Source organism: Arvicola amphibius, chromosome 1 (genome assembly GCF_903992535.2).
Source record: "Arvicola amphibius chromosome 1, mArvAmp1.2, whole genome shotgun sequence".
NCBI classification, from domain to species: Eukaryota; Metazoa; Chordata; class Mammalia; order Rodentia; family Cricetidae; genus Arvicola; species Arvicola amphibius.
In genome coordinates, this window is record NC_052047.1 from 79,399,665 (window position 1) to 79,414,044 (window position 14,380).

Here is a 14,380-nt window from a genome sequence, read left to right on the forward strand (position 1 = left end):
TATTCAGAATTTTTTTTTCTCGGCCAAACAGAAATTTTGGTTTCATTTGTTCTAAAAACTTATGAAGATATGATGAAATAGAATCTGGGGTCCTGACACCATTATTCAGTTCAGGTTTAGAAGAAGTGATAAAGAACATACTTGGAAAACAGTTTGCACATAATAGCAGTTGCACTTCGGGACTTGGAGAGTTCTTTATCCTCTCTGAGCCACAGTGTCATCCTGACATCGAAAGAGGAAAACAAAACTGTAAGCTAGTATAAGGGTCATCTCACTCGAGTTCAGCAGAGTCTGAACTGCTGTTGCCATTTTTGGATTGGGTGTGTCACCTGGGTGATGGCTTGGATTACTCTGAGAGACTATGGGTCAAACTCTGGCTTTGCAAGGCTCCTCTGTTCTTTCCAGATGTCATTTCTGCCAGTCTGCCCAGGCCACCTTTATTTAACATAAGCATCAATAATTCCAGGACTTGCCAACCAATAAAATTCATCATAATGTTACTCTTCATAATTACAGCTCAGATGTTTCCAGGGTACGTGTATGTGTCATGTCCTAAGGGGGCGCTCAGGAAGAGTCCACACTGTATGTAAGTGTCCTAAAGGGAAACTCTATATTAGAAGCTGTCCTAGTTTTGTGCTCTGTAACTTTAACGGGCCACTGCTCCCTTCTTGATGGTCTCAAGGAAGCTTTTGTTCCTAGGGGCAGAATGGTAATCAGGTCACACCATGGACGTTCTAACCAGCAGCTTTATGAAGGTTGCTGCTCCATGGAGCTAACACAGAGAGAATCCTGAAGTCTTTGGAGACAATCCTCCTTTAGGGATGCATGGGAGAAATTTTTACAATTTCTTAAAAATCTGTTTCAGCTACTGTTTACCTGCACATTATGACTTGTGCAACTAATTATATTCCTTGATAGAAAATATGATCTCAAGCCAGGTTTGTGGCCCTCTATAAGCGCAGAAATAGATTTTTTACAAAAAAATCTGTCTGCAAATTTTTTAAAATTCATTTCTGCCTTTATCCTGTGCTCCACTGTTTTTTGTTTGCTTTCCTCTCATTTCCTCTACATAATTGCATTGCTTTACAAACTGACCCAAGTTATTGGAACATGTAGCAGAAAACAAACACATGAGTGTCTCCCTCACAGTGTGTGTGTCCCTGGGAGGAAGGGATAAAATGTTTGGCAAGAGTAAAAGGCTTCTGAATTGCGATGACCAAAATTTAATTCAAAAGCTCAAAACACACAGTGACTGCAAGGTGTTTCTGGTAGTGTTCACCCAGGGTGCACCAGGGCACTTCACTGTGATCTTGCTTCTATACACGCTCCATGCTCTCCTTGCTCTGTGCACACTGTTACAGCATGGGGCACCAAGAAGCGCTGCCTCAAAACTCAGTTCAGATGCAAAGCTATTGGGGAGTATGGATGGCAGCAGTTTTACTTTACAACCATCTGCTCTTGTAGACGAATAATATTATAACACAGAAAACAAAAACTTTCAATATTCTCCTACCATCATCCCTTAGCATAAGAGCTTCACATAGATGTATTTGGGTTGTACTGTATTTAAATGTTTGATTTTTAAAATCAATGTCTTGAGCTTCATTTAAAAGATATTAACTGAATTTTAGCTTGGGATTTGGATGGAATTTCCAAAATGGCCCTAAATATACTTTTTTTTCCATTTTATGCATTGAGGACGTTAACCAAAATATTAAATTAACTCTGAGCATTGTTGCAGATGCTCAATGTCCTGCAGCATCGAGTATTCATTCAAGATCTAGTTTTTGTGTAATAATAAACAACTCCATCTCATTTGCATGCAAATTTGCTTTAACTTTTAACAAGTGTTAAAGTTATATGTATGTCAAAGAATTATCTTAACGTTCCATAATGGTTTACTATTAGTAGACGTTTAGTTTGCACGCCTATTTTCTATAAATCCCTACCCAAGGGCACATTAAAAACTATGAAAAAAACGGTTGCCGGTGGGAAAAGTTTAAGATGCCCTGCTCTACTTCACAATGAGGATTTCAGGGTCTGAAGAGGGGCCTTGCACAGGCTGGGTGAAATGCACCCATTCAGGATGCCAGCTGCGAAACTTGGGCAGCAGCCCTTTCTTTGCTGGGTGGGAAAGAAGGTTGGGAGCGCGTCCCTTCTAGCTGCACACACACACACACACACACACACACACACACACACAGGTGCTCTGAACTCCACTGGTTAGCAGCGACTGCTTTTAATAGGAGGCCTAAAAGAGCCTAAACTAGGGGACATTTTTTGCAAAGAACAGAGGGATTCTGGCTGCTAAATGGGAGAAGGGGACATTTCTCCGATAGTGAGGAAGCAGTGATATTAGTGGGTCTTTGCTGAAAGAATTTAGTTGACAGTCCTGCAGTTCAGGGAAACATCATTTCAACTGGCCAAATTCTAGGAGAACATATACCTGGCAATTTGCCTGCTGGTATCCGGCATGGCTAGCTCGAGTCCCTGCTAACTGCTCTAAAGATACGTCAACTGTTGTTGGCGTCAAGTCTCCGCTTTTGCGAAGGAATTCTCCTCCTGTATTCACTGTTTTGCTTTCCAAGGACTCCTGACTGATTCCTGGTGTCGAAAACGCCATGTTTTTGTTCCTCAACATGCGTGCTTTCACTCAGCAAACATTTGCCCTCCTCCTCTGTGTTGGGAATTGGCCGCCCTCCTTTCAGAGGGTGTGGAGGGTTCTTGACAGGATCTGAAGGACACTTCTGAGTGCCACTTCAGGCATCTGGAAGCCCGGTCTCTGCCTGCGCTGTTGGGAACTCTGCTGCCAAGCCAGCCTGACCCGGCTAAGATCCCGCTCTCCGGGAGGACTTATGGAGAAATGAGGGGGTAGTGTCTCCGTCTGTGTCAGTTTCCAACCTGGGCTCCAGGGTTCAGTCAGTTTGTACCCGAAGTGGTTCGGTGTTGCTCAGTAAATTGGAAGAAAGAAAGGAAGGAAAAAGGTGGGACAGACAGAGGGAGGGAAGGGACTCTCACACAGTTTTGGCTGAACTGCCTAGATTCTGAACCTCAGCGGGAAGGAGTCCCCATACAAAAATTAACCCCAAAGGCCCCCGGCTGCCCTGCTACCCGCAGCCTGGATTCGTCCCAGAGCCTGGTCGGGTGGCGGCCAAGGCTATCCACCACCACCTTCCGGTCACTGCCTGCTTTCGATCCTCGAGGCGAGTGCTTCCTCTCTCCTGCCATTCTCCTCCTCCTCGCTCCTCCCGATCCCTCCTCCTATCACTAGTCCCTCCTCCTCCAGCCCAGCCTCCCCTCGTCCCGAACCGCGCGAGCTAGACGTCTGGGCAGCCCCATCGCAGCGCGCAGCAGCCTTCCTCCGCTTCCTTCACAGTGCGCTAGCCCCGACCGGGCCAGGGCGCCTGGAGTGAGTCCCGGAGGCCACCGCCTCCCAGACCAACGACAGTTCACCTGGACGGGCGCCTGAGTTCCAGGTCGCGTCGCTGCCGACGCAGTCGCCGCGCAGCCCGTGGGACTCCGTCTGTCTCGGATTAATCCCGGAGAGCCCGAAGGCAGCCTCTCCTGGGCAGAGATGCGACCCTCGGGGACCACGGGAACCGCTCTGCTGTTGCTACTGGCCGCGCTCAGCGCCGCAGGTGGGGCCCTGGAGGAAAAGAAAGGTAAGGGCGTGTCCGCTGGCCCGCGCCCCCAGCGGGGAGCGTTCGCCTAGCCCCGGTGTCCCCTGCCGCTTGCCCCTCCTCTCCTGTCTCGCACCGGATCGGCTGGGACCGTGGGAGGGACTGGACGTTTCGCGTCTGGAATGGGCGAGACTGGGGCGACTGAAGGAAGGGAGACCGGGCTGGGGGAAGAGGGGGTGCCAGCGCAGCGTGGGAACCACGGCTGTGAGCTCCGGGGTTCCCGACCGCTCCCAACTTAGTTGCTTCACTTTTCTGCGCTCAGTAGGCGTCCGGGAGCGGAAACGTGGTGCGGAGCGAGGATTGGCATCGGCGCACACGTGCGCCCAGGAGTGTCAGAGCTAGCTAGAGAGACCCCGGGTCGGTCCGCGGGGCGGGCAGGTCCCACCCGCACAGTCCCAGAGTTTAAGGACTGAAGGAAGAACCAGTGCGCCCCTGGGCAAAGTTTGGGAACTCTGAGACAGGCGGGTCCCTAAGAGCGCCCTCCCGCACCCCTCTCCTCCGCCCAGGTTCTCTCAGGACCTGGTGCTTGAGTCGCAAAGGGTCTCACAGAGTCCTGTCTGCCCTTGCGCGGGTGTGGAGCTGCAGCAATGATCTGGAAGTGTGGGCGACGTTCTGTCATTAACCGCCTGGGACCCCTAGGAAAGGATGGTGTGTTGGTGACGATTCGCTTCTTGGCTAGCAAAAAAGAGGGCGCGGGGGGGGGCGGGGGAGTGGGGTGCGTCGGACCCGCCTCTTGACCACAGAGTACAGTACATCAAGGACCTGCCAGGCTAGGTGCACTAGTTGGGCACCAGGGCTCCCTGCCAGACTGGAGCTAGTCTCGCTGGGTGACTGCTACCCTGGGATCCCCGAAGTTTGCCTTTTCCCAGCAGCGAGGTCTTTGGTAGCATCTCTTGGCTTTGCAACCCTATGGCTGAGGGCCTTGTGACAGCTAGGTCCCTGCGAGTACTTCACCCTTGGTGTTTCAAAATGAGGCCCATAGCAAACTTTCTCCTTGTTATCTGAGACTTTCCCTCTTGCGAATTTTCTTTTAAATTTTTTTTCTTTTTGCCCTTATGAAGTGATTGATATTGGGCCAACCAAAATATAACCCGTAATTAAAAAGAAACGGATTGATGTCCTTGGATCACATGTGCCAACTGTCCAGACGGAGCATGAACAAGTCTGGCTTCATGACTACCCGACCATAAACCCACTTGACATGAGAAACATGCCTCGGAAGGTTTAATTGCACAATTTCAAAATCCAGCCGCTCGGGTTCCAAGAGTCAGGTCTGCACTTGCTGTTGATGTCATTGGCATCCCAGTTGGAGTTGGAGGTTGGTGCTGAGCGCGCTTTCGTTGGAGGGGGTGTAAGACTCAGTTTCCCAAACTTAACTACACAATGAAATCATTTGGCATTAAAAATCAACAAGCAAAACAAACTACACCCCCTCCTCCAGTGCTGCAGCTCCCACTCGGTATGTTCAGATTGCGCTGGCCTGTCCTGAGAATTAGTTTTAAAAACTTTTTGGAGTGTTTGGTTTGAGACTCACTACCATAAAGGGAAGATGGGTAACATCTCCAGGAAGCCTACATGCCAATCCTCAGCGACGTTTTGGGCTATCAGGAGTCTGGGCAATCTTGCAGTGCAGGAAAAAAAAAATAGGGGTGACGTCAGTAATGCAGGGTTAGCTTTTTTTCACGGATGGATCAGCATAAGGCTTTTCTCCCACCGACCTTAGCAGAAAGGCTCCCCTCCCCCTGGCTGTAATAGCCAGTAACTGTGCACAGCTAACTCTAGGGCCCTCTCAGGTGGCATCTGTCCCTGGCCACAGGAGGGACTCCGTCTTCTAATTTTCAATTGCCCTCTTAGAGCCTGGCCCCGCCCCCCCACCCCACCCCCACTCCCCCATCCTCCCACCCCCTCCCCCCGCCGCCGCAAGCCAGTCACCTTCTCCCTTCAGCCCTGCACCCAGCTCTTTTCACAGTCCTGTCTTGAACACTCTTAGCAGCTGCAGATTTCGTTGTAGATAAAACAGAAATACCACTTTACTCGCCTGTCTGTACTCATTTAAAACCAAATGCTTCTGGGTATAGTCGTAAAAGTAACAAACAAATGTCCGTCTGTTAAAGTAACACAAAAAGGCTTAAGTTCTAAAGGGCAGGTTATTGAGAACTTGAGATAATCCTTCCACAACGTGCCGATAAAGGGTTTGTTTGCTCCATTTGTCGGTTCTGTTCTGGACTGGCTCCCTTAAGTGAAATTGGGACTTACCCCTCCTTTCGATCTATGGTACCATCATTACTTGTACTCACAGCAGAAGACTTTTGGATTCTGCTCTCAGCGTGTTGTCGGTCCGCCCATCACATGTAACGATTGGCAACTCTCATCATCTGTTTGGGAGAACCTATGCACCATGCAGGGAAGCATGGTGATTTCCTCCCACACACACAGCTAGTAAGAAGCAATGCCAAGATTCAAGTTTCTTCTACCTCCAAACTCCACCCCCTCGTTGTAGGAGGTCCGGACTGGGTTAGGTGTGTAAATGACTCAGGTTTGATGCAAGAAGAAGAGGGACCCGGAAACAGTCTGGTGAGGTTGAGTTCCTGTCTGGTTTGCTTGTTCAGTGGCCTTCTCTCCTGTTCTGGGGTGCTGTAGTTTCCTGGGTTACCTTTAATGGGGGCAGTCCAGTCACTACATACCGGCAAGATTGGTTTGGCTTTTCTGAGGAAGCTCCTCCCATACTATGGCAGGGAAGGCACAATTTCTGGACAAAATCCTGTGTACAGAGCAAATGAGGAGACACTCAAACAGAGAACCCTGTAGACATCAGCCTGTCCCCGGTGTTGTTTGTGAAGACACTGGCATCCAAAAGGCAGGGTGACAGGGTGGTATTTTAGAGAAACAGAAGTGGCAATCAAATGGCTTCTCGAGTGAAGGCCAGCAGCCTTCTTTCTCTCTCAGAGAACCGGGTCTTCAGAAGCCCAGGCCTGGCTTCATAGCCAGGAAGCCTATGCTTTCATTTCAGGTCTGGGTTGGAAGTCCCATTGAAACTCCAGGCTTCTGGGATCTCTTTTCTAAATTCTGCAAATGTTTTTGCCTGCATTAGTTGTGCCAGGCATTATGAGTTTAAAGGGGGATCTTATGATTTCTGTTATTGCTTCTAAAGATGTGTGGTTCTTGACACCACTAAAGAGACAGTGCTGACATGTGTACACATGGCCTTTCCATGTGTGCAGGAGTCCTGTACTCTGAGTGTCTGCTGTGTTCACAGTCACGGTGCTGCAGCATGACACTCTCTGACATCAGGTGGTAGCGCCAGCAGCCTGAACAGCTGCATCTGGCCTTGTGTGCTCACCCTCATACTCCATAACTTTTCAAAAAGCAAAAACAAAGTATTGCATTTGGTATCTTAATCTCCAAAGGTTCTGTCACTGTCACATGCCTGGCCCTCTTGACTGGCCATCTGTGAAATGCATATACCGAGAAGGCCTTTCACTCCTAGCGATCCCAGCAGCTTGTTTTGGAAGCCATGTGGGGACTGTCACGGGGTGGCATGCCCGTAATCTAAGTATACACATTTGGGTGAGTTCTTCTAGGGCACACCTAGGCTTCAAGTACCCTTGCTAAGTGTAATCAGCTTTTCATTGACAAGAGGCCTGACTTACAGTTTGGGACCATTATAATATCTTGTTTGTTTTCTGTAATTTCACTGCTACTGAAGAGTCAGCACACATGATGTGCTCCATACAATTATGCAAGTTAATCCCTAGTGTTTGTCTTTTGAGTATAAAAACACACATTGGTATCTATAATTATTTCCCCCTTCTTTGTATTTGAGCCATGATACATAATTTGTGCTGTGCTCTCTATATGTTGAGGGATGAGAAGGAGCTGGACTCAATATCTTCTTTTAAGTGTCTAAAAGAAAATTAGTAGAAGAGAGCGTGAGAGAGAATAAGTAATGTGTGACAGAGTCTTAGAAGAAAGGGGAGATCTACACAGAATAAAGGATGTGTTTTCAAGACTGAGTTTGGCTTTTAATTCTAGGAGGAGGAGACCAAGAAAATCCCCAAGCGGAAGAGATCACGTGAGGGAGGTGTTACAGAAGTAACATTAAGCATCACATTCTAGAGAGCACTATAGGTCAAGGCAACAGGAAGTGAAGGGGTGTTCTATACAGTTCAGGGAGAACTCCCTTAACCCAATTACAACTCTGGGCCTTCTTCTAGCCGAAAGGACTTGCTGCCAAATCTTAAGGAGCCAGGAAGTGGTTGTTTAATGTCTCCAAAGAATGTGACACTTTCATTGTTGGGTATCAGTGGAAATAGAGAGATGGGTGACTGTCACCGACGAGACGAAGGAAGATGAAGGAGGATGCTGGACAAGTGACTGGGAGGCTGATCTAGAGGCAGATCTGGCAGAAAACTGTAGGGAACAAACAGGGGGAACAAAATGCCATCTCAAGGCACAAACTTCGGTCTGGAAGTCTTGGTAGATAATGAATCCATGCATAGAGGCTGGGATATTGGGAAATCACAGCAAACGGGAGTTGAGTGTGAGTTGAGTGTTTAGTTGTATTGAGTGTAAAGCATTGAGATGGGAACGTCTAGGAGGCAGTGGATTCTATGAACCAGGAACCCAGTAAAGCATCAGGGCCTACAATGCTTTGTTAGATATTTCCATTTCAATTAATGACATTGGTCATAGAACCTCTAGCGCCATGATAATCTCCTTTCAGATGATGGCTCACCACCAGTGTTAAACCTGCCAGGGCTGTGCATTTCCGCTTTCTTTCTGTATTAACATAGGCTTATCTGTAGTTATCCACTGTAGAAGCAGTTCAGTAACTGATAACTACTAGGCATGTGGGTATATTGGAACCATAATGTGTATAACCTGAAACACTGCTCAGTACAGATCCTCACTCCGTGAGACACCATCAAATCCCTATTTTACACAAGAGTAACAAAACCAAAACGTCTTCTAATGCAGGGGCCATGTTAGAAAATGCTTTTAATCCCAGTGCTCAGGAAGCAGAGGCAGGCAGATCTCTGTGAGTTCGAGGCCACCCTAGTCTACAAAGTGAGTTCTAGGAAGTCAGAGCTGTTATATATAGAAACCCTGTCTCAAAGACAAATAAACAGCCTTGTAAGAGGTTCACAAGCATGGCAGGGTGTGAGAACAGCCACACCCACAAGCACATCTAGTTCTATTTTGGATCCACCAGAGGAATGAGAGAATGGTGCGTGCTTACAGAGGATTTATACCTTGGCTGAGCTGGCGGAGGTATGTGTGCACAGGGCCCTGCAGGGCAGTGTTTAACCACAGATGTGATTTGAGATTTCCATTAGAGCACACAAAAGGGATGGCCCATTTCTGCCCACATGACAGATAGGAGCCGTTTCTCAAAAAAAGATAGTTTGACTAAGTCTCCTCAAGATGTCTGCTGATCTCAGACAGAAGAGGAAGAATGTAGAAGCTCTTGTAGCCCCAGCACCTCCCAGCAGCCCACCTTCCCTGGCCTTCAGCAACCATGAAGTCTGTTATGGTGAATGTTAACTATTTAGACTTTGCTAAAGCACTTTAAAGAATGCTACTTTGTCAAAAGTAAAGTGCCCAAGTGAGAAGTGACTCAGTTTACATTTTAAAATTAATGCTATTATTTAAAAAATGCAGCAAGAACATATAAAGAATTGACTAGAATCTCTAGGCTGCAGCTGGAAACTTTTAAAGTGTTCCATGCAAGAGCATTCTCCCACTACACCTAGCTAGGAATCAAAAAAGTAATGACTTGACATACTTTATGAAACTCCTGCTACAGGAATCAGAGGGAAAGTCTCCTTAATGAGAGACACAGTACGTCCATATTGAATTATCATGTGCCCCAAAATTTAACTACTGCTACTTTGGAGCATGCATTTGGAGGATGCATTTGGAGCATGCACTTGGAGCACGCACTTGGAGCATGCATTTGGGGCACGCATTTGTTGTACACCTTCACCTGTTTATTCGTACAGATCATTTAGAAACAAATGGGTAAATTCATAAGAAATTAGGAAAAGTATGGCTGCTGGCCTTCCTGCTGGGTCACCTGTCCCCAGGTGTGAGAGGGACTGTAGCTGTCACCTGTCCCCTGGTGTGAGAGGGGCTGTAGCTGTCACCTGTCCCTGTGTGTGAATGGGAAGGTAACTAAGGACCTCTGTCTGCTTTGCAGGTGTTGGAGAGAATTTGTAAAGACTTTTACTTTGCAGGTAGAAATGCGATACCAGACCATTTTCCTGCTAAACTGAGTGTGCATGGGTTGAGTGGGTGATGTCATAACTGTTTGAGCAGCTGGGTTGCCTCGTGTAATGTTAAGACTTTGCGAATATCCCCCTCCTGTATTCCACTTTGGGATAACACTGATGCATTGTGTATGACCTTGCTGCATGACAAAATGCAATTTGTATGTGACAAACTGGATGTTGTAGTTTATTTACCTATAGTCATAAACTTTTCAATATTTTAGTGTCTTGAATATTAGAAATATATGTATATACATATATGCATGCAGTAACAATAAAAATAGAGGCCTTGATTTTGAAAGAGAGAAGGAAAGGGGAAGTGGGAGAGTTTAAAGGGGGAGGGAAGAAAGTTTGCAATTATATTATAATCTCAAAATTAGAAAAACTAAAAAATCTTTTATTGAATTTGTGTAAATCTTCAAGGACAGGTGTCCCTGAGAATTTAATGTCACTTTGAAGGAGTTCAAAAGTTTTTCAACTATAATATTTCAGTTGTCAAAACCTGTTTTGTTTTTTATTTAAAGGAAAACACTGAATGCCTACAAGCTGTGGAGAGATTTAATTTAACCACATGTAACTTTCTAGACTTATACACTCAGCGCCTGGTTTATTCTCATACCCTATTAGCCCCTGTGTGTGCTTAAAATTGTGCTGAGCACAGTCAGCTAGAGGAATCATTTTAATATTTGTCTTTTACTAACTCATAAATTCTAATGACTCAACATTAGAAAGATAAGCAACAATGTTTTAAATGGTGTCCTTTTATATTCATGTAGCACATGTGTGTATGTGTATAGAAATGTATGTGTATACATTTGTATATGTGTGCATGTGTGTGCACACACAGGGAGGCTAGGAGTCATCCTTGCTATTACTCCACTTGAGCCATCTAGCATCCACTATTGGCCTGGGGGTAGCAAATTAGGTTACGCTGGCTGACCAGCAAGCTGCGAGAATTCTTTTGTTTCCTCCTCTCTAGTGCTGGGATTACAGACATACATCGCTACAGCCATGCATTTTCCTGTAGGTTCCGGGGATCAAACCCAGGGTCATATGCTTGTTTAACCATTTCCCTATCCCCTATCAGCCATTCTCTCTCTTCTTCCCACCGTGTGTGTATGTGTGTTTTGTGTGTATATGTGTGATATATACCATGTTTGGAATGAGCTATATATGTGTGTTGCATGCACTTCACTATGCAGGTAGGTGCTCATGCCCATATGTATCAGAAACCAGAGAAGAACTTTCTTTGAGACAGGGTGTCTCACCACTTCCTCATCATTTTGGTGAAGCTGGCAAATGAAAAGTCTCCTGGGATAGACCGCCCCCAACCCTCTAATCCTGGGGTTACAGTTATGTAACCATGCTTTTTTTGTGTGGATGATAGGAACTCAAACTCAGATCCTCTTGCTTGCACAGGAAGTACTCTTACCCGGTGACTTTAGGCCCCTCTCAGTTTTATACAGAAAATAATTCCACAGGGAGTTTAATGTCATCAACTGTTGATTAAGTTCAACTGACTTGCAGGAAAACAAATTGTAGTCAATGGAGAATAATTCTCTTTTAATAGTGAAAAAAACTCAAAAAGTTTAAACTTTAAAACTATTAAGTTTCAGCCAAGAGGTGAGGGGGGGGGGTGCACGCCTTTAATCCCAGCACTTGGGGGACAGAGGCAGACAAATCTCTGAGTTCGAGGCCAGGTGATCTACAGAGCAAGTTCCAGGACAGGCTCCAAAGCTACACAGAGAAACCCTGTCTCAAAAAAACAAAACAAAACAAAACAAAAACACAAAATCTTTTAAATTTTAAAGGTCTTTTACTAATGTTAAGACTCTCTAATACGATGCCTTCCACATCTCTCTATTGGCTTTGATTTGTAATATAGTTAATAGAGAATCAGAAATCCCTCCATTATAGTTGTTACTAAGCTCTGAGACTGCTCGGCAATTTTCTGATCTTCAATTAGCTGTATGTATGGAACATAGCTATGAAAACAGCACAGCGCCTTCCTGCTTTCTTTCATTTTTACATCCCTCTTTTCCCTCTCCTCCACCTTCCCTTCCTTTTCAGTTTCTCTCCCTCCGTCTAGAAAGCTGCTCTGAATTAGCGACTGCACGGGAGGATTTTAGCCGATGACTGCTTCCGAAGACGATGACAAATGACGGAAAAACTGATGGGCAACGTTTGGAAGTCACTCGTCAAGTTCACTATTCATAAATGTTTTTCATGCAACCGTGCACTGTACTTACATTTCGTTTTTTTGGGGAAGCGATGCCTCTGTCAGGGAAAGAATGCTAGCTAGAATTTCTGAGTTTCAGTTTCCACAAGGTAACTAAACTAGGAGTTCCTGGAGCTCCCTGCGGCTGGGAACCCCCATGAATTGAAAAGCCAATCCACAGGAATGCAAGAAACATACTTAACTATGTCAAAAGCAAATGTACTGTCCTGTAATTTAGATGCTAAATATTGACGTCATAGTAATCACAACACCTTGCGTTTCCCTAGCACCTTAGAGGTTTGACTGAGCACACATCGCTCCCCGCTCCCCGCCCCCTGCCAACAATCCCACAAACTGGCCAACTGCACTCATTTGGAAGTGAAGACCTCACACTTCATGCAGAGTCTTTGGTCAGCGTCCTGGTGCTGGGTGCTTCTCATACTCAGTTGACCTGTCTCCTAAGATTCCTCCTTCCTCCTTCGCCCTTGCGTCATCACCGTGTTTGAGCTGTTGATAGATCCTATCACTTTTCGTTCTGCATGAGAGTCAAAAAATTGGCATAAGGTGTTCTTCAAAATTGTGCTTCATTTCTACTAATGCGTCATGCCCACTTGCAATTTCTGCATGGTTCTGTGCTTGTTCATGCCCTGTTTTTCTGCCTTTCCCACTTTTCCTCTTGTTTTGCAGCATTTTCTTATCTTCATTGTTCTTTATAATGTGCTTCAACTGCTCATTTCATAAGATATGGGGAAATACATTGGCAAACTTCAAAAATATTTAATTTCCTTTTTATTTAAGTTGCACTATTCGTTGTGTGTGTACGCGTGTGTACCTGCATGTGTATGTGCGTGGGTGCATGTGGGTGTGCATGTGTGCATGTATGTGTGTGTGCATGTGCACGTGAGTGTGTGTGTGTGTGTGTTTGCCACAACCTGAGTGTGGAGCGCAGAAGACAGCTTGCTGGAGTCAGTTCTCTCTCTCCATCATTTGGATCCTGAGAATCAAATTCAGGTTTTCAGGCTTAGTAGCAGTCACCCTCATCCTCTGAGCCATCTTGCTGACCCAAGATTTACTTTAGAAATTAAAAACATGTTTTTTTTTTTTATTTTCCTTTTAGGCCATAGCTGCTGTCAGTCTGACAGGCTTAAAAATACTTGCAAGAAAAATTAGGATCAAAGGAACTGATTCAGCTGTTGGGACGGTCAGCAAAGCCTGTGGCAACATGTGGCCACTCAGCTGCTGGGTCTATAGGGGTCATTGGGTCGTTTCTATAGTTTAAAGAGAAGTGCACAGTTAAGCTCAGTAGATTTTGAAACAGCAATTCTGAAACAAGACAGCGAATTGTACACACACACACACACACACACACACACACACACCAGGGGTGGTTTGTTCTTTACATAATACCCTTTATCCAAACTATTCTATCTGGGGCAAGACTCGTGAGCATCAACTTTTAAGGAGAAACTGTTCCACACAGCAAATTATCCACTGAGGAACGTTGTTGGTCGAATGAATGGAATGTGGAACGTGACCTGAGTAGATCAGTCTTGGATGGCACGGTCGCGTTCCCCAAGGAAACTTCTATGCACGGTGTTATTTTCCTTCCCCAAGAAGGAGGGAACATTGTGTCACTCCTTATTTCTCACAGTGGAAAGTTTCTGGGCTCCAGCAGAAATCCCTGCAAAGCCCGTTCAGGCTTTGCGACCGTCACGTGACATCGGGGAAAGTCCCAGATTTCAGTTGAGCAATGGGTCTTTGGTTATTGTCCTATGTTGTCGGTTCAGAGAACGTCACTGGGAAGATAGGTTGATTTCTCAACCCAGAGATAACAAACCTCTCGGAATCACAAGTGCTCTCAATGAGCAGGCGGGTTAGTTTGTGGGTTGCAAGGCAGCTGTAGTAATTGGACTTTGAAAGGATGCAGAAGCTACCTGCAAAAACTCTTTTCTTGAGTCAACAAAAGTTTGCTCAGCCAAGGCAGAGCAGAAAGCTGAGCAACTTGGTGAAGAGGAGGGCATCAGTGGTCAGGTAGACTTATTTGGGTTCTCACCTCACAAACCTTTTTGAACACAAACCTAGTAATATGTCTGACTCAGGGGAGAGACAGTTGAGTGAGAAAGGTCCCAGATGGGCAATTATGTGACCTCACAATTTGCCCATGGCATAGGATTGTCCTTAAACTTTTGGCTTTAATAAAAAGAGAACCCCAG

General features: G+C 45.9%; 1 protein-coding gene and 1 long non-coding RNA gene across 4 annotated transcripts in view; one reads left to right on the forward strand and one right to left on the reverse strand.

Moving 5' to 3' along the window:
• Positions 1–267: 267 nt before the first annotated feature.
• LOC119812375 lies at positions 268–6,293 on the reverse strand. The gene is made up of 3 exons (XR_005285077.1): positions 5,978–6,293; positions 4,200–4,315; positions 268–3,646 (listed from the first exon to the last, which is right to left on the reverse strand). It is a non-coding gene; the product is annotated as an uncharacterized LOC119812375 (long non-coding RNA).
• Egfr (epidermal growth factor receptor) overlaps positions 3,281–14,380 on the forward strand; it is a 173,597-nt gene continuing 162,497 nt past the window's right edge. For 2 of the 3 annotated variants that reach the window (XM_038326971.1, XM_038326979.2), the window contains exon 1: positions 3,282–3,662. In XM_038326971.1, coding sequence (XP_038182899.1) covers positions 3,575–3,662 — 88 coding nt within the window. In that variant the 5' untranslated portion in view covers positions 3,282–3,574. Of the gene's footprint in view, positions 3,663–14,380 lie in introns of all 3 variants that reach the window. The other variant, XM_042054959.1, reaches the window with a different exon arrangement.